General features: G+C 46.2%; 3 protein-coding genes across 3 annotated transcripts in view; all 3 read left to right on the forward strand.

The window, feature by feature from the left end:
• The first annotated feature begins 274 nt into the window (after positions 1-274).
• On the forward strand, positions 275-1,717 carry LOC115807847 (apelin receptor B-like). Its single transcript, XM_030769018.1, has one exon. The coding sequence runs from the start codon at positions 491-493 to the stop codon at positions 1,571-1,573; it is 1,083 nt and encodes a 360-aa protein (XP_030624878.1). The 5' UTR covers positions 275-490; the 3' UTR covers positions 1,574-1,717.
• A 9,245-nt stretch (positions 1,718-10,962) lies between these two features.
• On the forward strand, positions 10,963-12,797 carry nfkbil1 (nuclear factor of kappa light polypeptide gene enhancer in B-cells inhibitor-like 1). Its single transcript, XM_030769982.1, has 4 exons — positions 10,963-11,236; positions 11,373-11,485; positions 11,650-11,761; positions 11,983-12,797. The coding sequence occupies exons 1-4, from the start codon at positions 10,963-10,965 to the stop codon at positions 12,570-12,572; spliced, it is 1,089 nt and encodes a 362-aa protein (XP_030625842.1). The 3' UTR covers positions 12,573-12,797.
• A 2,039-nt stretch (positions 12,798-14,836) lies between these two features.
• atp6v0a2a (ATPase H+ transporting V0 subunit a2a) overlaps positions 14,837-19,916 on the forward strand; it is a 13,601-nt gene continuing 8,521 nt past the window's right edge. The window contains exons 1-5 of the mRNA XM_030768426.1: positions 14,837-14,953; positions 16,097-16,175; positions 17,266-17,363; positions 18,235-18,372; positions 18,764-18,861. Coding sequence (XP_030624286.1) covers positions 14,837-14,953; positions 16,097-16,175; positions 17,266-17,363; positions 18,235-18,372; positions 18,764-18,861 — 530 coding nt within the window. The remainder of the gene's footprint in view (positions 14,954-16,096; positions 16,176-17,265; positions 17,364-18,234; positions 18,373-18,763; positions 18,862-19,916) is intronic.

The following is a 19,916-nucleotide window of genomic DNA, read 5'->3' on the forward strand; positions in this document are numbered from 1 at the left end:
GCATTTTTAATGTGTTCACGTAATGGGACGTTTAGTAAAGATATTTCGTTGTTAGTATTCATCACTTTTTAATTTAAGATAAGTTCGTGTGTGTGTATATACGTGCGGAAGACTGAGCAGGGTGTCAGGAGACCGTGAGTGAGAGAAAAGTGGAGCGGGGAGGGGGCGCGAGGGCTAGCACTGGGAGGGGTCAAAAGGGGTGGGTGAGAGCGCAGGGGTTTAAAAAGGCACTCTGCGCGGCTTTGACTGCTCAGACTTGAACGTACAACCTGTCTCGATACAACTCACTCCCCGTCTTGATCGCTTAACCGCACGAGACTGATCTTCTTTAAGTTTGTTTTTTTATTTATTTTCGTCGCGACTTCCCGCTCGTGGATATACTTGTTATTGCTGATCTTGTTCAGTTTATGGAAACGCATTGAGCTGGTTTTGAATTTTTTTTTTTTTTGAAGTTTAGTAGTAGCTCAGTCTTTAAGAAGAAAATAAAGACATGGATCCTACAACCGAAGACTACTTCGCCTACGACCCTGAGGACGATTATGAAGAATCAGCAAACAGCTCTATGTGCAGTTACAATGAATGGGAGCCCTCCTACTCTCTCATCCCTGTTCTCTACATGCTCATCTTCATCCTGGGCCTCTCCGGGAATGGCATCGTCATCTTCACTGTTTGGAAGGCTCAGTCCAAGCGCAGGGCCGCGGACGTCTACATCGGGAACCTGGCTCTGGCCGACCTGACGTTCGTGGTGACCCTGCCCCTGTGGGCGGTCTACACGGCCAAGGGTTACCACTGGCCTTTCGGCGTGGCCCTCTGCAAGATCAGCAGCTACGTGGTGCTGCTCAACATGTATGCCAGCGTCTTCTGCCTGACCTGCATGAGTCTCGACCGCTACATGGCCATCGTGCACTCCCTGACCAGCACGCAGCTGCGGACGCGCAGTCACATTCGAATCTCGCTGGCCCTCATCTGGTTCCTCGCCGGCTTCCTGGCGTCTCCCACCCTGCTCTTGCGCACGACAGTGTCCAACCCAGAGGACAACCGTACCATCTGCAGCATGGACTTCAGCCTGGTGGTTTCCAACAGTAGCCAGGAGCCCCTGTGGATCGCCGGGCTAAGCATCTCTTCCTCCTTGTTGGGGTTCCTCCTGCCCCTGCTGGCCATGATGGTGTGCTACGGCTTCATCGGCTGCACGGTGACGCGTCACTTCAACAGCCTGCGCAAGGAGGATCAGCGCAAACGCCGTCTGCTGAAGATCATCACCACACTGGTGGTGGTTTTCGCCGCCTGCTGGCTGCCCTTTCACTTGGTGAAGAGCCTGGACGCCCTGTCTTACCTGGAGCTGGCGCCGGACTCCTGCACTTTCCTCAGCTTCCTGCTAATGGCTCACCCTTACGCCACCTGCCTGGCCTACGTCAACAGCTGTCTCAACCCGATCCTCTACGCTTTCTTTGACCTACGCTTTCGCTCCCAGTGCCTGTGTCTCCTCAACCTGAAGAAAGCCCTGCACGCCAGCCCCGGCAGCTCCCTGTCCTCCCAGAAGACAGAGGCCCAGTCGTTGGCCACCAAAGTGTGAGGGTGGGTCACCGAGAGCGGTGGAATGCTCGTGCGGGACTTAAGCTTCCTTTTTGCCCTGTTCAGGTGTCTCTGATGATTCTGGAAATTTCTAACAACAGCAGCAACAACAACAACAACAACAGCAAAAGCCCACAGACTCTCTCAGGTCACCGGTTTGTAAGGTTTTGGGACAATGAGGAGAAATTGGGGGGGGGGGGTTGCAGGGAGAAGGTTTAAGACTCAATGACAAACACTCGAGTTGTAAAGTACACTGATGCAGTCTTAATGTCCCAGGACATTCATCTCAAGTTGGCTGTCGGCACGACGGGGCTTGTGCCCAACTCCAGATAAGCGACACCCACACACCCACCCATGCTCACCACCACCACCACCACTACTACCCCCTCCATGACAGCTGCACTCCAGACATTTGGGTCGGGGCTGAATGTACCTCAGACTGGGCTGGTGGGGTTTGAAAAGAACTTTTTTGCAGGGGCGGGGGGGGGGGGGGGGGTAGTTGCACGTGTTTCATGTGGACTTGCGGTGGCTGACTGTGGGGATTTCAGGCTGGCATACAGAGCTGTGGGGTGAAGTGGTAGGTGCTGAGGAAAGGGTGGTGTGATCAAGATGGAGAACTTTTTTTTTTTTGGGGGGGGGGGGGGGGGGGGGGGGGCGAGCAAAGGGAACAGGGGGGTAATTTTCTCTTTTACGACGAGATTTTTCCGTACTCCTCATGTTCTTGTTTTGTTTTTGAAGCACTTGCTGTCACAGGGTACAGATAAGAAGGGTCTTTTGGCCAGGCTCAGCCTGGACGTCCTTATCTGTGATAGGCAGGGCAGAAGGTGGGGGGGGGGGGGGGGGGGGGGGGGGGGGGGGGGGGGGGGGGGGGGGGGGGGGGGGGGGGGGGGGGGGGGGGGGGGGGGGGGGGGGGGGGGGGGGAGGGGGGGGGGGGGGGGGGGGGGGGGGGGGGGGGGGGGGGGGGGGGGGGGGGGGGGGGGGGGGGGGGGGGGGGGGAGGGAGAGGGGGGAATTGTTAGTTGAGAAGAGGTGTTGCAGCTTGATTAGTGTTTTTAAGGGGGGGGGGTAGGGTGTCTAAAGAGGAGACAAGAGCATGTGAAGGGGGTGATCTCAGACAGACAGATGGCAGCTGCCAAATGCTGGTGTTTAAGATGGGAGACCAATTAAAAGGTGGCAGCTTTGACAGATGAAGTACTGGTGACTGTGTGTATGTGTGTGTGTTGTGAATGTGTATGTGTGTGTGGGTTGGTGGGGGAGGAGGGTGTATGGAATGTGTGTGGTAAGAAATTTATGAATGAATTTTTCCTTTTTTTTTTATTTCTGATACATATATAACCCTGAATATTACCCCATGAGATGCTGTTTATGATGTTACCTGTAAATAAACAAAATTGTGTCTTAACAACAACAAAAAAAACAAGCGGCTTGCGTCTGTGTGTGTGTGTGTGTCTGTGTGTGTTGCATTTGTTTCTTGCGGTCGTTTGCGAACTGTTCTGGAATGCCTTGACCATTCTGTGAGACGTGCTATCTTCCTGTTAACACGAGACAGAGGGCCGTCCCTCTGGCTCCCATTGTCCCCCGTCAGGTCAAAATCAAGGAAAATGTCCCACAGGAAATGCATGTTCAAAAGTGATTTCCCTCTCTGGTCCTACATGTTTTGTTCGTTGCTGTCCAAAGCTGTGCCTGTTTTTTGTTTTTGTTTTTTTTTACGGCCAACTAGGAGGAATACTTTTCTGTATCTGAAGTCATTTGTATATTTTGTTTGAGGCCATTTGAGGTTTTCATTCAGATTTACACAGTTACACATTGGATTTTTTTTTTTTCACTTTGAACTGGCATAGGTCAGTGGTTATTTTTACCAGTAATTGTGCTGTGTTTTACTCTCTTTCTCTCTCTACTTCCACCAATTCCACAGACATGTTAACCAAACACAATGCAGCACACACATTATTTTTCATTGGAAACTCTTGCAGATAATTGTTCATTTATTGCATATTTTACACCACATAAAATACCTCCAGGATTTGTCTCCCTCCCCAGGCTGTTTGCCGTTGTAAAAATCACTTTGTTTCATGTCAGCTCGTGAGCAATTTAAGAAATTCATTTTGACAGATGCATCATGTACAGTAGGCCGGTGACCTCTAAAAGGCCCTCTCTCCATTAAGCTCTTTTTTTTTGTTGTTTCTAAAGAGCTTTTGGTTGGGTCTAATCAGCATTACTTTGAGGTGGGACGGGGGACGGGGGACGGGGGGGGATTGCTGGCAGGGGGGCTAATCTTGGACCAATTACTGACCCTTTTCAGTTGGTCCAATATTTGCCTTTGATAAAGAGCTAAAGAGAAAGGTTAGAGAGAGCAGATGACATCAGTGTATTGTATGGAACATTTCAGTGGTTTGGATAGTTAAAGCCAAAACCATTGTTTTAATGGTAAACATCTGCTGTGTGCTACTGGAGGTCAACTGGACATCAAAACAGCACTTGTAATAACACCGTTGGATATAATGAAACATGAAGCTAATAAATGAAGCCACTTTTAGTTTAGTATGTTTTGTTTACATTTATGTGTTGATATATTTTTGCGTGTTTATCAAATTTAATCCGGAGATTATCTAGTAATAATCTGCCGTTGGACAGGGCCAACAGACTGTATCTGGCGTAACGTATGAGATTATAGGATAAACGGACAGTTTATCTGTCGAGGGGGTAACGTACGAGAGGAGAGTGGGGGGGGGGGGGAACTGAGGTAGAGTCGAGTGTTTAGGACAGAGGAGAACAGAGTGAGGGGTTCTATTAGGTAAGAGGACTGAACTGTGTGTGCCCTTGCGTCCGTATGTATTTGTGCATTTATGCATGCATACGTGCGTATTTGTGTGTGTGTGTGTGTGTGTGTGTGTGTGTGTGTGTGTGTGTGTGTGTGTATGTGTGTGTATGCACACCCACATGGGTAAAACAGTCGTTACATCATAACCTTCCTGCCTAAAAAATGTGTGTGGCCTAGAGAGACCACAGGAGTGTGTGTTTGTTTGTTTGCCCTCACAAGTTGACCATGTGGCAACTGCACAGACAATAAAAAAAATAAACAAAATGAAAAAAAAAACAAAAAACACATAAAACCAAACAACACAGTCAAAAATACGCCCCCCCCACCCCCCCCCCCCCCCCCCCCCCCCCCCCCCCCCCCCCCCCCCCCCCCCCCCCCCCCCCCCCCCCCCCCCCCCCCCCCCCCCCTACGTATTCTCCATAAAGCAGGTTTTGCATCTCAGGTGACTGGGAATGGCCCAGAGCTCATTTTTGGGAGAGGTTGTGTACCGGCACATGGAGAGAGCACATGCGTTACATTCTGCCATGTGAAGTCGACCCACAGAACTGTCAGTTACAGCCGCACACAGACACACACACACTCACACACTCAGGGCAACACAGCACTGTGCCATCAGAGAACAGACAAACAGAATCTAAACAACTTTAAGATCCAACGAAATGAATCAAGAAGAATCAGTTACCTAACTAGTCAACAAACCAACTGCCGGACTGAAAGAAAGAAAGAAGGAAAGAAAGAAAGAAAGAAAGAAAGAAAGAAAGAAAGACCTATGGACTTAAAACATTGATGAATGAGTGTATAAAATAAGGGTGTACACACACAAATTCAATCAGCTGAACAGAGTTTCTGTTTTGTTTTGTTTTGTTTTGTTTTGTTTGTTATGAAGCTGACAACGTTTGTAAAAAAAACTGATATCACTGCATTGGCAGCAGCTGGAATAACTCAGGACAGATTAAGTTTGCAGCTCAGCTCTGAGAATGGCACAGAAGCATTAAGCAACGTTTTTTTTAGTGAGTCTGAAGAAATTCTTCACAGAGAGCTTTTTTTTCTTTTTTTTCTAAAATGTCGTAAAGATTTAGGGTTGTAATTTGATCAGGTTGATTTATACAGATTTCACGGCGTGAACTGCGCTTGTGTCTGGTGACAAAGAGAGACATTTTTGGTAAGGGGGAAAACTGAGGCAGTCCGGATTGCTCTCATTCATATCTGGGTGTACAGACATACTTTACCTGCAGACAGACAGATGTTAACCCACAGACAGACATGGGCCCAGCAGTACAGGATTCTAGAATTGAGCCAGTCAGTTCCTCCTTAACTGTTTGGAACAGATTCTTCTAGAAATGACAGCTAACATTCCTGGTTTAACGCCTATGTAATTTAGACACGCTCTCACGCTAGTGACTCAGACGTGAGGGTTTTTACGTGGAGTTTTCCATGTGAAATATGAGACCACCTTAAACTCCAGTGAAGCAGACAAACTCTCCCTCTCCCTCGTTCATTAAACTCGTCGCTCTGTTTCATCCCTCATTAAAAGAAATCTGGTGAAAATCACAATACACTATGAAACTGCACACGTGGTACGGTTATGATGTGTGTCAATTTTTGGAGGAATCAAACAGGGCCCATTCAGGAGTGCCAAGCCCCGTTCGTTCTGATAGTTTCCCTGGCCACTTGTAAGTCTTTGGGCTGGACGCCAGGTGAAGCGTCCCTGCTGTTCTGGAAGCGGACCGATCAAAAACGAGCACTCTGCTCCCATCTCCCTGGCTCCAAGAGCGTTAAACGGAACGCGGCCGATGCGGATTGGCGCTTCTGATCAAGGCCCCAGACTCCGACCCGCCGCGGCCGCGTTTAACACCACGGCAAAAGCCTTTCATCCCCTTCAACCTGTCGCTTTTCCCACTAAACAATGACCACAGAGCACCAGCACCCTGCCGTGTTAGGCAATAAACACACTCTCCACCTGAGAAATAAGAGGGCCAAAAAAAAAAAAAAACAACCCCTTTTACTTTTATGAGAAAAGAATATAAGACCAGATAAAGTTTCTGTATAAAACTTGTTCAGGTGGTGAGTGCGCATTCATGAGTTTGCACCGAGTTAACGGGGTTCCAGCCCGTTGGGTTTTCTTAGAATTTTCAGACGGTCAGAACGCGTAAAGCCCCGCGTCGAGACGAGACGCCGTGAGGGATCTTTTTCCGTGTGCTTTTTTTTATTGCAAAACTGTGACATCAGCCACTGACAAGATACGCTGTGTAAAGTAAAGGAAGGAAGGGCTGTTTAATTAACACAGCCCTGTGTCAGGCTAACGACAGACTCTTTGTCCAATGAGCATCACAATAGCAGTTAAAGGAGACAAGCCATTCGCAAGGAATACACACCCAACAGCTAATATACATCATGTCCTGATAGCCCTCTCACTCTGTTGGATACCCCTTCACCAACTACTACCTACAGCTCATTGATTTATTACATTAACCATATACTTTCAGTTGTGAACAACAACAACAACAACAACAACAACAACAAAAACAACAATTTTGAGAGGTTTACTTGGTAATTATTTTCATTTTTCAGATTTTTTTTTTAACATATAATACTTCTGCCCATTTCACATTCGTCCACCACACACACTGATCCCTCTGGTTACAGTCTGCAGTCTATATTCCTTATGTCTATATTCCTTATGTCTATATTCCTTATGTGTCTTGTCCCTATATGCTTGTCCAACCTAATGTTTTTCTATGATTTCTTTATCTGTGTAAATCATCCTGAGTTTCCTTTTTGTTTTTTTTGGGTTCTTCTTTTTCCTTTTATTTTTTTCATTAATTTTGTTTATATTGTGTCGAGGTATTTGAGTCTTCCATTGAATACCATTGTACTTTTGTTTGTTGTTGATGTGGTCATTGTCTATATTGTTAGGAAATAAGTGCTATATATTGTTGAGTGCCTGGAAACTGTTGCCGTACTTACAGAAACAGAGACACACCCTGATAACGAGGCACCATGAATATTCACAAGGAGACGCTGCAGAGACATCAGGGCTGTTTGGTTTCGCCGTGTGTGTGTGTGTGTGAGGGGTGAAAAGGGGACCTATTGTAACTGAGGTATCGCGTGGATGTGGCTGTGTTTGGATTTTCTGAGGTGTGGGTTCTGCCCAGGCTCTGATAGAGGCAGTGGAACAGAGGAATGCATATGAGCCGTCTGCAGGGTGTCAGGCGAGGTTCTCCGCCCTCCCTTTAAGCTCTGTTACTCTGTTATGGTCAAAGGTGGAAACGGAGCAGAGACGGGTAAACGCTGTGTAAACTTTGCACGTTTAAAACAACAGATTGCATTGGATTCACTAGAGAAAAGAGCCAGGCCGGCACATGTAGTAATTCCTATGGGGGGGATTCGGGAAAACACCAGGAGTGGAGACAATCTTCCATAAATCAGAGGAGCAGAGAAGCGGGTCAGGCAAAAATAGCAGGTGAAGGAAACGCGTGTGTGCTTCTCTGTCGATCCAGAACAATAAGGGAGAAAGCCGCGTGGGGGGGTGGGGGGGAGATAGTTGGCTGGGTGGTGTGTGCAAACTGGACCTTGGGTCGGGAATGGCCATTCAGCCGGGAGGTCGAGAGGAAACAAAGTGTGACCCCCAAGGAGGTTCTGGAAGACCTTTATCTTCCTGCCTCAGGCCTGGGTCTAGCCCTGCTGTTCCCTCCATCTCCCCTTTCCCTGTAGAGGGTGATCAGGAGGCCCCTGTGGACAGGATAAGAGTCTTGGAGGCCAGAGAGGGTGTGAAGGGGGGAGGACCAGGGTGATGGGTTCCTGTCCAGGGAAATCCTGTCTTTCAGCAGCATCGTTCTGACCCACCCCACCCCCCTCCCCCTCCCGGTGCCTGATTCACGGCCTTCTCTGGCCACAGTGCGACTACTGGTTCGACCCCGCAGATGATCTGATAACACGCCGCACACGACCTCAACACCTTAACAATCAGACAGCAGGCAGCACAGAGTCAGCAGGACGGCCGAGCCAACAGGAGGCACCAGGTCAGGGATCCGGATCAGAAGCACCTCCGGAAGGAGTGAGTGAGCGAGTGAGTGAGCGAGCGAGTGCACTCAGTCACCTGAAGAAATCGTCAGAGATCCTCTCTCTCTCTTTCTCTCTCTCTCTCTCTCTCTCTCTCTCTCTCTCTCTCTCTCTCTCTCTCTCTCTCTCTCCGCCTCATGAGGAAGACACACAGCTTTCCCCAGGACAGGACATTGAGAAAAGAAGCACGTTGTCTCCGTTCGGAGCGTGCGGAGAAAAAAAAGGCTCTGGGTTGTGGGATCCACCGGATCTACGGGTGTGAGAGACTCATCCTCTCTGAGACACAAAGCGACCCTTCATGGCCTCCTTTATCCAGCCCATTCAGAGAAGCTCCTCTGTGTCCTCTCTCCCTCAGGCCTGTCAGCAGAGTTAAATGAGCCCCCTGTCATCAGTGGAAGCACACAGCCGGCTCAGCTGCACTCATTCAAACTCTTTGCACACACAGCAGCATCCCAACACCTCAAAGACAGACACACAAGACAGACAGATAGGTAGATAGTCAGACAGATGGAAAGATAAACAGACAGACAGACAGACACTCAGATAATCAGATAGTCAGACAGACAGGCAGATAAACAGACAGACAGAAAGACAGCCAGATAGTCAGACAGAGAGTCAGATAGTCAGTCAAACAGACAGTCAGACAGTCAGACAGTCAGATAGTCAGATAGACAGACAGGCCATCAGACAGACTGCCAGGTAGACAGATAGACAGATAGATGGCCAGACAAATCTTAAGATTTGGTTTATGTGTCTGTCTGTCTATCTGACTATCTGACTGTCTGTCTGCAGCACAGAGATCACAACTTTCAAGATATTTAAGTTTCTTTCTATCATAAAAAAAAGTCAAACAAATGAGATCTCCACATAAAAAGCATGGAGAGAGAGTCCCTGAGTACAATGAAAACAGTGGATCTCTGTGATCTACATTAGATGCTCTAGGAGGCAAAATGTAAAAAATGCAGGCAAAGTCTGAGCATGTTTATGTTCTAGAATGAGCAGCAAGAATCCATAAACATAGGGAGTGAAAGGAATCTTAGATTTCATACGGAATACAAAAACCCCACCAAAAAAACATGCTGTCATACTGGAAAATAACCAAAATAAGCAATAAAGCTCATTCCAAACACTAAACGGCCTACAAACTCTGCCACCAGAATGTTTTTTTTGGTTTTTTGGTTGTTTTTTTTAGGTAAAGGTTTGTTTTCATAGGTGCTCTTAAAAGTTTAGTGCACACATGAGCACCTGTAAAGCAGGAGCAAAAACAGAGGACGCTCGGTCACTTCCCTCTGCTGCATTACTGCATCTGTTAGTGCAGCTACGGGCCATGCCTGCAACAACAACTGAGCACCACACACGAAGGTGCACACCCATACCCCAACACAACCTCTTCCTCCTGACGGGTGTTTGGACAGAGAGGACCTGTGGTAGGAGAGAATGAAAGCCAAAGCCAAGGAGGTTTCACAGGCCAAGGAGAAACCACAGCACTGGAGAACAGAGCGGTTGTATCAGTAGTACAGGACGGTTACAACACCACACAGAGATGAGCACAAAATGCTGAAATATGTAGGCGATCTTGAGAGAAAACTAACACAAATAAATGAAAACAATCTTTGATCTCACACAGTCTCTACTCTCTACTCCTGATGTGGGTCAAATAAGTACATTTTTCAGTAACTAAATAACTGGGCCTTGTCCCAGTACACTCACGTGTATTTGTGTCCTTTTCCAGTAAGATTACTGTCATTCTAACAGGACTGAGTGTGTTGAAGCAATGCAACGAATATCGCATACATGTCTTACAGAGTCTTCATCAAAACTGCCATTCATTTTATCAATGCAGTCACAAAGAAAGGGGAACACTGAAGAAAACTGGGGCACAGCCCAGGCACTGAAACAGGAGTTATTTTTAACAAGTCAACTTTTAAGAGTTTATTTGACCCAAGATTGCTGTTTTCACATACCAAACCCGTCACTGAATGTTCTCCCAAACACTCGCCGTTATTTTTAACGAAGGAATATTACTTCTCATGTTAGTTATGTCCAAAAAAGGTATCACAAATCTTGGTTACAACTTGCAGTTCAGGCAGAAATGGACGATGAGCTGGTAAGATACTGCCCTCTACTGGTCAGTAGAATTACAACGTGGACGAGTGAGCCGGAACTAAATATTGTGTGTTGTTTCAATGGGATCTATTTTGTGAAAGTACTTCAGTTCCTTGCAACGTTTTTAGTCGTCCGTACGGCAAATGGTCGGCTGTGTCAGTTAATTTGTAGTCAGTTTACGTTCTGACAACCTCAAATGTGCATCGAAACATAATCGTAAAACAAATATTTGGAGCGTTTCTGATGGTCAGCAATACTGTTAGACTTTGACAATGTTAGGCAGCCAAGTTACTTGACGAAAATTTGTATATTATTTTGTAATGTTTCCGCGTTCGGTCGTCAGTTAGCTAGAACTATTCCACGACTGCCATATGTCTGTGAGGGCATTTAACAGTTGTTGACATGGTGTCTCGAAAGCAGAAAAGAGTTTTGAGGTACGTGGAGGAGGGGAGTCTTCTGAAATTGAAGTCTTACTTGCGTAAACACGCAGACCTCAAACTAAACTTCTCGCAGGGAAAGAGGCGCAGAAGTCCTTTACATATTGTCTGTTCACACGGCGACGACGGAATCCTTAGATTGTTACTGAAACATGGAGCAGATCCCCTACAAAGGGACCGGAATGGGGACACGCCGCTGCACCTGGCCGCGAAGAGGGCCTTGAAATACGGCAGACGAGGTTGTGACAGCATGGTTTAATTTGTTCATTAAGATCATCTGTGTATATTCTTAAGTGTCAGTCAAAAAGCTGTTCTATTTCCCAGTCTTGACGGTGTGTGACTTTTGACGTCATCTTGTCGTTGATTCCAATACAGATTATAATGACCTCGTGGTTCCCATTACGAAAAATTGCCCGGCTGCGATGAACGCAGAGAACAAAGCTGGAGTGACCCCCCAGGACTTGCTTAAAGGGATGAGTTTCAGTCAGGTGTGATGGCTTCTCAGAATGATAACTCTAGTCTGTGGCTCGTGAGGGTCCATATCACATTAAGACCAGATGGATAAAGCTTTGATGTACTGTGTTACACTTCGACACCTGTAACGTTGTCTCCACAAGCTCTGCTGACTGATGTCACCTTGTTCTTATCCTAGAGGGCAGAGGCAGAAGAGAGTCCACGTGATGCAGACCCGGAACGAGAGTGGAGGGAGAAGCTATTTGGTGAATGCCAGGATGAGTTTTATGAGACTTTTGGACAGTATGATGGTAAGAATGACATCTGATTCATCAAGCCTACACATCTGATTCATCAAGCGGTTGCACTGTATGACAATGAGAGATATTGCCATCAAGACCTGGGTGTCATAACATGACAGACCTATGATTAAGGTCAGATACTGATTTGACTCAATATTTGGAATTTGGTCACATCAGTTTTGCAGCTGTTTTTTTGTTTTGTTTTGTTTTGTTTTGTTTTCCCTCTCCAGATGACTTCCTACGTGATGATGACGATGAGGAAGATTTTGGGGACTGGGCAGAGCGCATTCGGAGGGAGTACGTCACGAAGCAGCACGCGCGGGCACAGAGAGAGGCGGCAGCCGCCTCCTCGGCGGGAAGGAGGACGAAGGGGAGGAAGGAGACGGAGGAAGACGAGAGGAGTCGTCAGGAGCTGAGGGCCAGACTGGAGAGGGAGCACGCCGAGTACCTCCAGCGCGCCGCCCGCAAGGAGGAGGAGACACGGCGGGGGAAGAAACGGCGCTACGAGGAGCGCTGCGCCGCCACGTTCGACAGCGCCGCCGGCAGGTCGGCGGAGGGGCAGCTCTGTTACGACGACATCCCCTGGCCGGCCCCGCGGGGCTCGTTGGAGGAAATGGTGGCGGTGATGCTGCACGGCGCTGACCGCGCGGACGTCCCGGCCTTCCGCAAGCTGCTGAGACGCCAGCAGGCTCTCTGGCACCCGGACAAGTTCGCCCAACGCTGCGGCGGACGGCTCAAGGAGAGCGACAGGCAGAAAATCTTAGACACGGTCACTGCACTCTCCCAAGAACTCAACAGACTGGCTCAGAGCCTCAGATGACGTACACCGTAGACCATCTGGACCTGGTCTGAAAGAGCCCGGTACCTTCTCAGCTGTTTAGTCGGTTTATTTAGAAAGGTTGTCCTGGAAGACTGAAGTCCTGCTGCTACTGGTCCTCATCTCACTGTGTGTACTCCTCAGCCAATGAGAGACCGCAGGTGCTGATTAATATGTAAACTAGCAGGATTGTAACTGCCCCCTTCAGGACTGGGTGTAGCCACGCCTATGAAGTATGATGAGTTTTCATGTTAAATCTCTGTTCTTGGTTGATTATTTATTTTATTGTGTCTCTGAAATAAAGAACAGAAGAAACACATTTTAAACACCCCCCCCCCCATTTTTTCTAGGAGGATATGGATTAAATTTGCAATTTACCTCTGGTGGGAATCCTAACTGCAGAATCCAATTTGAATTTGATCTTTTACGCCAGAGACAGATCGAGACGGGGACTTTAATTATGAAAGATTACATTTATTCATTTAGCCAAAGCTCTTATCTGGAATGACTGACAGTTATTACTATCAGCGTGAGAGATCACGCACTTGTTGTGCAGCCTGGTTCAGGAACGCGCTGGTGGTGAACCGTTACACTTTGGCTTCGGCACTACAGCTCCACGCCCCCGTTATGTCTCTCATTTGATTTGTGTTAATGAGGCCGGAGAGTCAGGTGGACAGAGTATAAACCTTAATCTGTAGAGGGAAAGTATTTTACGTTCGCAGAAAGCATAAGAACCATCGTTTGAATGCTGTTGATCGACATTCATTTGAATCATTAAAAAAAAAAAAAATCAGCAGCAGTTTAGGTGACATAAAGCTCATTGAAAAGAAAAAAAAAATAAGATAAATAGAACGAACAACAGCACGAGATGGGAATTCCATCACTGACAGTGTTTTGTCGGCACAGCCTTTTTTTTTCGGGAGGTGATGCTTCATTTGAAACTGAGGGATGTGATCTAGACAATAACAAAATGGTGCCGTGTGGTAGTATTGCCGTGTAGAACATTTAGGAAAAGAATGAATTTACCAAATGTGTCCTCGGTCTTGGCCGTTTAAACAAAGGGGAGGCAGATGGTTGGTCCATGCTCTGAAAGAAAGCGGAATATAATTAAAAAGAAAGATGCTATGGTTGCCAGTTCCTCGTAAATTCCTCCTCATGCCACATGTTAACACTTCATAAGAAAATTAATATTAACAAAAGTTACAATGCGTATAAATGTAAATGAATATGGAATTTAAGAGCATAGATGTAAATAAATTCGTAATCTTTTTGCAGTACGAAAAGGGAAAACAAGTAGGCTAACCATAAGACTCATAATTTATTCAAGTAGAGTGACTGGCTCACTCTTTTTTGTAAATAAATTGTGATGACATGATCACATATATTCTCATATTTATCTGTTGCTTAAGACTGTTTGGTTATCTAAACTTATACTTATTACTGATAAACAGACATTAAATAAAATGGAATATGAAAACGAAAATAATCTATACGTATTATTTCAAAGGTGAAAGTGGAGGTTTAAAAAAAGATGTTTTTCCTCCACAGAGCGACGAACTAAACTATAAACTGTTTATAAAACTAGCCTTAACATGGAGAATTAAGTTTTAAAAGTGAGGCACCTGAGACAAAATGAAGAGGGTTTTTTTGCGTGAGTATCTGGCAACCATCGGACGCAATCTGTAGCACTGACCGTGTTAGTCCTTAATACGACGGGGTTTTCTGGATTGCGCACTTGTTTTGCATTCGTGGCATTTACACTTTAATTTTTCAGCATATTTTATTAGTCGTAATTAATGACGTCTATAAAGTCAGACTGGTCAGGTACTCCGAATCTCGTTTTAATGGCGTGACGTCTGTTAAAGGTGCAGACGCGCATCGCTTAATTGTCGAGACATCAAGGTAAGACAATCATAGCGGCAAGCAAATCGATGTCGCTCGTTTTAGTAAGTTTGACTGGTTTATTTTTCGGAATTCACTGTATTCGAAAAATATGTGAAATCATTCTAAAAATGCATGACTTGTCAGGACGGACGTCAAAAGAATTTGGGGTATCGAATTGTAGCATGCGTGTAAATCTACAAGAAAATCCGACTGATTCAAAATTCAGTGTTTTGGATGTTGTCCTGTAATTTTAGTGGCGGTTCAGAAGACTTCACGTTAGAATACATAAATTTAGCTACTGCAAATGGGATTTCTGTCTCAGGCTTTGTTGGAAGGCCGGAGGCGGATTTTGCCAGCAAGGTGGCTGATAGAGCAGAGATAAGATGGGGCCGGGCTTTCGGAGTGAGGAGATGTGCTTGGCGCAGTTGTTTCTGCAGTCCGGTTCGGCGTACGACTGCATCAGCGAACTGGGAGAGATGGGTCTGGTCGAATTTCGAGATGTAAGTTCTCTCACTCCCTTCCTGTTGACATCTTAGACAATGACTGGCCGTTTAAAGGAATTCGAATGTAGATCATACATATGTTCGGTGTTGGGGCAACGAATGCGCGTGACTTAAGTTACTGTAAACACTCGCATTTGCCAAACAAGGCCAAATCTATTCGATATTTTCTTATTACGGAGGCCTTGTTATAGTGCTCTTAATTCTGTATGTGGGCCAGTGAAAGACTGTTACAGATATATGTGCCTGGCGAGTTAATGTCCCTTTTAGAGTTAATGACAGGGAATTGGATCAATTCTTCAGCAAAAGTGGCTCAAATCTGGTTAAAAGCCTACGTTTCCTATCCCGCCTGCAGCAATTCCGTCAAAATACATTGTACCCAGCTAGTAGTCTAAGTTTAGGTCACTGTCTATTGGGGGGGGGGGGGGGGGGGGGGGGGGGGGGGGGGGGGGGGGGGGGGGGGGGGGGGGGGGGGGGGGGGGGGGGGGGGGGGGGGGGGGGGGGGGGCAAGTAAGAAGGTGGGAGGACACCGCACTCCTCTCCAACACTGATAATGAATTAACTGAATCACACAGTACGACATGTCAGTGTGTGTGTGTGTGTGTGGATACAAAACAGAGGTACTCTGTCCCTCTGGAAAGAAAGTGAAACCTAGGAAAAAAAAGAGGACAAATCATTGAAAGAAATACTTCATTGTAAATTATGCTGAAACTTACTGGGCAGACTGTGACAGCGTCGGACCTGAGTCAAATGAGCCCGTGAAGTGTTTGAATGACTGGGCCTTGTCCCAGTTCTCTTCAGTGCTCCCTTTGCTTGTCACCTAGTAACAGGACAAATGACCCTTTTGCTAAAGAAGTGTGACATGCTCAAAGACTTAGCCTAACTATAGCAACATTTGTAAAAAAAAAAAAAAAAAAAAGGAACGAAAGAAAGAAAAGGAACTCAGGGAAAGGGCAGCATATAAGAGCAAAGGGGCTGGACTCCAGTCTTTTCATAGACTTCAAACACTTATTTGGTCCAGGTCTGAATAGTGTGGATTTCAGGTGTCATGAATCCGTTGGTATCGGAAGCACAGTGTGACTGTAAGTATAAGTGTAAGTGGAGTGTGTCATGCAGTGGTGATGGATGAGCTCTTTTTTTCAGCTCAACCCCAGTGTCAGCACCTTTCAGCGCCGCTTTGTCAGTGAGATCAAGAGATGCGAAGAGATGGAGAGAATTTTGGGTAAGGACACCTCGTCTGACAGCACTGGCATTTCTCAAACCAACAGGAATGCGCAGCATCTAGCATGCAGGCAAGCCCCCCCCCCCCCCCCCCCCCCCAGAAAATCCTATTCCAGTGCTCGACAGAGGAACAAGAGATGTTTTGCCCTCTTTATCTGATAAAGACCAGTATTTGAGCCAGACGTGTACTCAGTAGCATGAATTAATACACTCTGTGGAAGCTTAGAGGAGTTCTGCAGACTCAGTGCATGTTTCCTGAACAATTTCCAAATCAAACTCTAAACTCTTCTGTACGTACAAGTCCCTGAGTGCACGTGTAAATCTGTTGAGGCAGCACAGACGCCGAAGTCATGTGTAGGGTAAGGAACTGGGAGGTTTTTAAGAAGCAGGAACCTGTACTAATGGGTACAGATCGACATGACTCAGAGTTTCCCTAAAGCCCAATTAAACCTGCTCTCTCCCTGTATCCCCCATGTCAGACGTCATAAATAACTGCAAGCGTAAGCAGGCAAAGCGTGAGGACACTTGGTTGTTGGGTTTTGGTTTTTTTTGTTTGTTGCTTTATTTTTTTTTTCAAGCGCTGGTTATTTTTGAAATATGGGCTATTTTTGTTATAAACGTAGAGCGTTTTTGTTTGTTTGGTTGGGTGGCAGCAGAAACAGGATGAAGTCAGTCAAACACACACTCAGCTGTGCTTCTTACAGAATTTATTCTGGTCCCAGAAGACCAGCAGTGAGAGCAGCAGCTCTGGTTTAATGGTGTCAGTCTTGTGTGTATGTGTGTGTATTTGTGTGTGTGTGTGCGCGCATCCATGAGTGTGTGTTTGTGTGTGTGTGTGTGTGTGTGTGTGTGTGTATGCGTATGCGCATACATGTGTGTGTGTGTGTGTGTGTGTGTGTGTGTGTGCGCGCATCCATGAGTGTGTGTGTGTGTGTATGCGTACGCGCCTACATGCGTGTATGTGTGTGTGTGTGTGGATGTGTGTGTGTGTGTGTGTGTGTGCGTATGCGCCTACACGCGTGTGTGTATGTGTGTGTGTATGTGTGTGTGTGTGTTAACAGGAGTTTTTGCTGTGTGCTGTGTTCGGGCAGGCTATCTGCTGAGGGAATTAAAGAAGGCCAACATTGCAGTTCCAGAACCTGAAGTCAGTCCGGTCGCTCCTGCACCCAAACACGTCTTGGAGATTATGGTAGGTGGTAAAAGACCTGCCATAAAAGACACCAGACTTGTACCGCTGTCTTACTGCAACAGAATCATGTCCTGCTTTTACAACAAAAGGTCCTGAAATCACCTTAATTAAATATCAGTATTGCCCTACTGCCAATGATAAATGTGTGTCCTCCTCTAAGGAGTGTATCATTACTGTTGCTGAAGTTGTTTTGTTTTGTTTTTTGTTTTGTTATTGCTGATGCAGTTGTTTTTGTTTAGAGATCTGTTTTTCTTTTTATGGGTTAATTTGTGCTGTTAGAACCCCTGCAGTTCAGAGTTGTAATTGGGGGTTGTTTAATCTGAATGAGACTCAAGAGCTGTAGCAGATATACGTACTGTGAGTGAGGGAAACTGGCCATGAGCAGTGTGTTTGAGAGTGGTTAAGAGTGTGTCCTATAGTGGAGTGTTTATGTACATTGTGAAAAAGGCTGGCCATGAGCAGTGTGTTTGAGAGTGGTTAAGAGTGTGTCCTATAGTGGAGTGTTTGTGTACATGGTAAAAAAGGCTGGCCATGAGCAGTGTGTTTGAGAGTGGTTAAGAGTGTGTCATGTAGTTGAGTGTTTATGTACATTGTAAAAAGGGCTTGCTTGTTCTCTTTAACACAGTTTCAGATGTGGGAGCAGGTTTGGAGTGATTAACAGTCATTCTCCAAGATATTTATTGTGGAAAATGATCATTCAGGCATGGAGCATGATTAGGATTAATTCTGTTTGGTGCAGCCCTCTTGGCTTTCTGAGATATTAGGGATGAAGGCTTTTAGATGTGCACTGTTATAATTACATGGTAATATGCGATGTAGCTACTGTTTATTGATTTTTTTTGTTTTTTTGTTTGTTTGCTTGGTTGTTCAGGAGCAGCTGCAGAGACTGGAGGTGGAACTGAGTGAAGTGGCCAAGAACAAAGAGAAGCTGCAGAGGAACCTTCTAGAACTGACAGAGTACAGTCACATGCTGAGGATCACACGCACTTTCATCCACAGCCGCTCCAGGGTGGGTCCCTCCTCCCGGCATTTACCTTTACACACCTCCTCTCTCTCTCTCTTTCTCTCTCTCTCTCTCTCTCTCTCTCTCCCCTCCCTGCCCTCCACCCAGCTGAAGTACAGACCTAAATCTCAGCCAATGTGGGTGTCCCCCTGTCTTATATGGCAGAGGGCGTGAATGGTGATGCTGATTCAAAGACCACAGAACACAGGCATTCTCAAAGTCACCTGACACACACTCTTACTAATGCTGAGGGTCAGTTACAAATTAAAGTGAAAAGTCAACATGTTAGAATCACCATTAGAAATCAACAGTGAATCAACATTACAAACTAATTTGGCCTGGTGTTATTGTGTGTTTGTGTGTGTGTGTGTGTGTGTGTGTGTGTGTGTGTGCTCAGCATGAGGCCCTGGGGCCCCAGTACGAGGAGTTCCCCTCTCTGGAGACAGACTCTGTAACAGGCTGCACCAGTATGCAGAGACTCGGTGCCAAACTGGGGTGAGTCACAAAGGATCTTCACACTAACACACGCTCAGCAATACACCCTCACAAACACATGCTCACAAACACACTCTCACAAACACACGCTCACAAACACACGCTCACGAACACACGCTCACAAACACACCCTCACAAACACACACTCACAAACACACACTCAAACGGCTGTGCATTGCATTAGACTGAGAGAAACAACTGTGCATTGTTATTCAAGGCTGGTTTACTGGTGTCCTTACCACACTGTGTTACACTGTGAGTGACATTTAGACCAGCCACAGAATATTGTGGTGAACAGAGCTAATTTAGTCTGAGTGATGAAAAGTTGGGGTGTGTAGTCTCCACCAGACGGGTGGGTGGTGCTTTTTTAAACCAGCCCTGGGGACGTACCTGTGATCAGGTATCAGGTGTGTCAGAACTGGGCAGGGGGAGCAGAAAGCATCTCCTCAGGTGGCCGAATTTGAGAAACACTGTTCCAAGAGTTTAGTGATACCTAAAAATTCACTGTGGTTTTGGGGTTACACATATACACATATTGTACAACAACAAAAATACCAAATGGAAATGTGACCTTTGGCTTGCATGTTGCTTTAGCTTATTAAACACGAACTTTTTTTAGGAACTTGGGGACAAGAATAAAAACACACTCTGAGTTTCCTCACGTATAATTGTCAGTATGAGAATGATATTTTGATCAGGATGAGTCCTATATCATACTTTACTTCTACATTAACCCTTGACCAGTTGAAAATGTTTGGCCTCTGGCGATTACTGAGCCATAAAGTCCTACACTGAATGGTTCAGTATGTAGCATGGCCCCTAGTGTCCTCTTACAGGGCCTTTTATACAGACACGTGTAGGGTCTTTTACGCAGTCTCCTACAGAGTCTTTAAAACGGACTCTTATAGGGACTCTTACGGGGACATGTTATAGAGACTCTTATACCAACACGTGTGCAGACTCTTAAAGGAGACTCTGACAGAAACTCTTATAGGGACCCACAGAAACTGTTATAGAGTCTCTTAAAGCGACTGTTATGGTCCCAGGCTAATGGG

The sequence above is a fragment of the Chanos chanos genome, chromosome 3 (genome assembly GCF_902362185.1).
Source record: "Chanos chanos chromosome 3, fChaCha1.1, whole genome shotgun sequence".
Classification (NCBI taxonomy): Eukaryota; Metazoa; Chordata; class Actinopteri; order Gonorynchiformes; family Chanidae; genus Chanos; species Chanos chanos.

Bases quoted from the DNA above. Each gene is read 5' to 3' on its own strand.
- LOC115807847 (XM_030769018.1), top strand. From the start codon at position 491: ATGGATCCTACAACCGAAGACTACTTCGCCTACGACCCTGAGGACGAT.
- nfkbil1 (XM_030769982.1), top strand. From the start codon at position 10,963: ATGGTGTCTCGAAAGCAGAAAAGAGTTTTGAGGTACGTGGAGGAGGGG. The intron at 11,237-11,372 runs GTTGTGACAGCA...ATTCCAATACAG, and splicing joins CTTGAAATACGGCAGACGAG to ATTATAATGACCTCGTGGTT. The intron at 11,762-11,982 runs GTAAGAATGACA...TTCCCTCTCCAG, and splicing joins GACTTTTGGACAGTATGATG to ATGACTTCCTACGTGATGAT.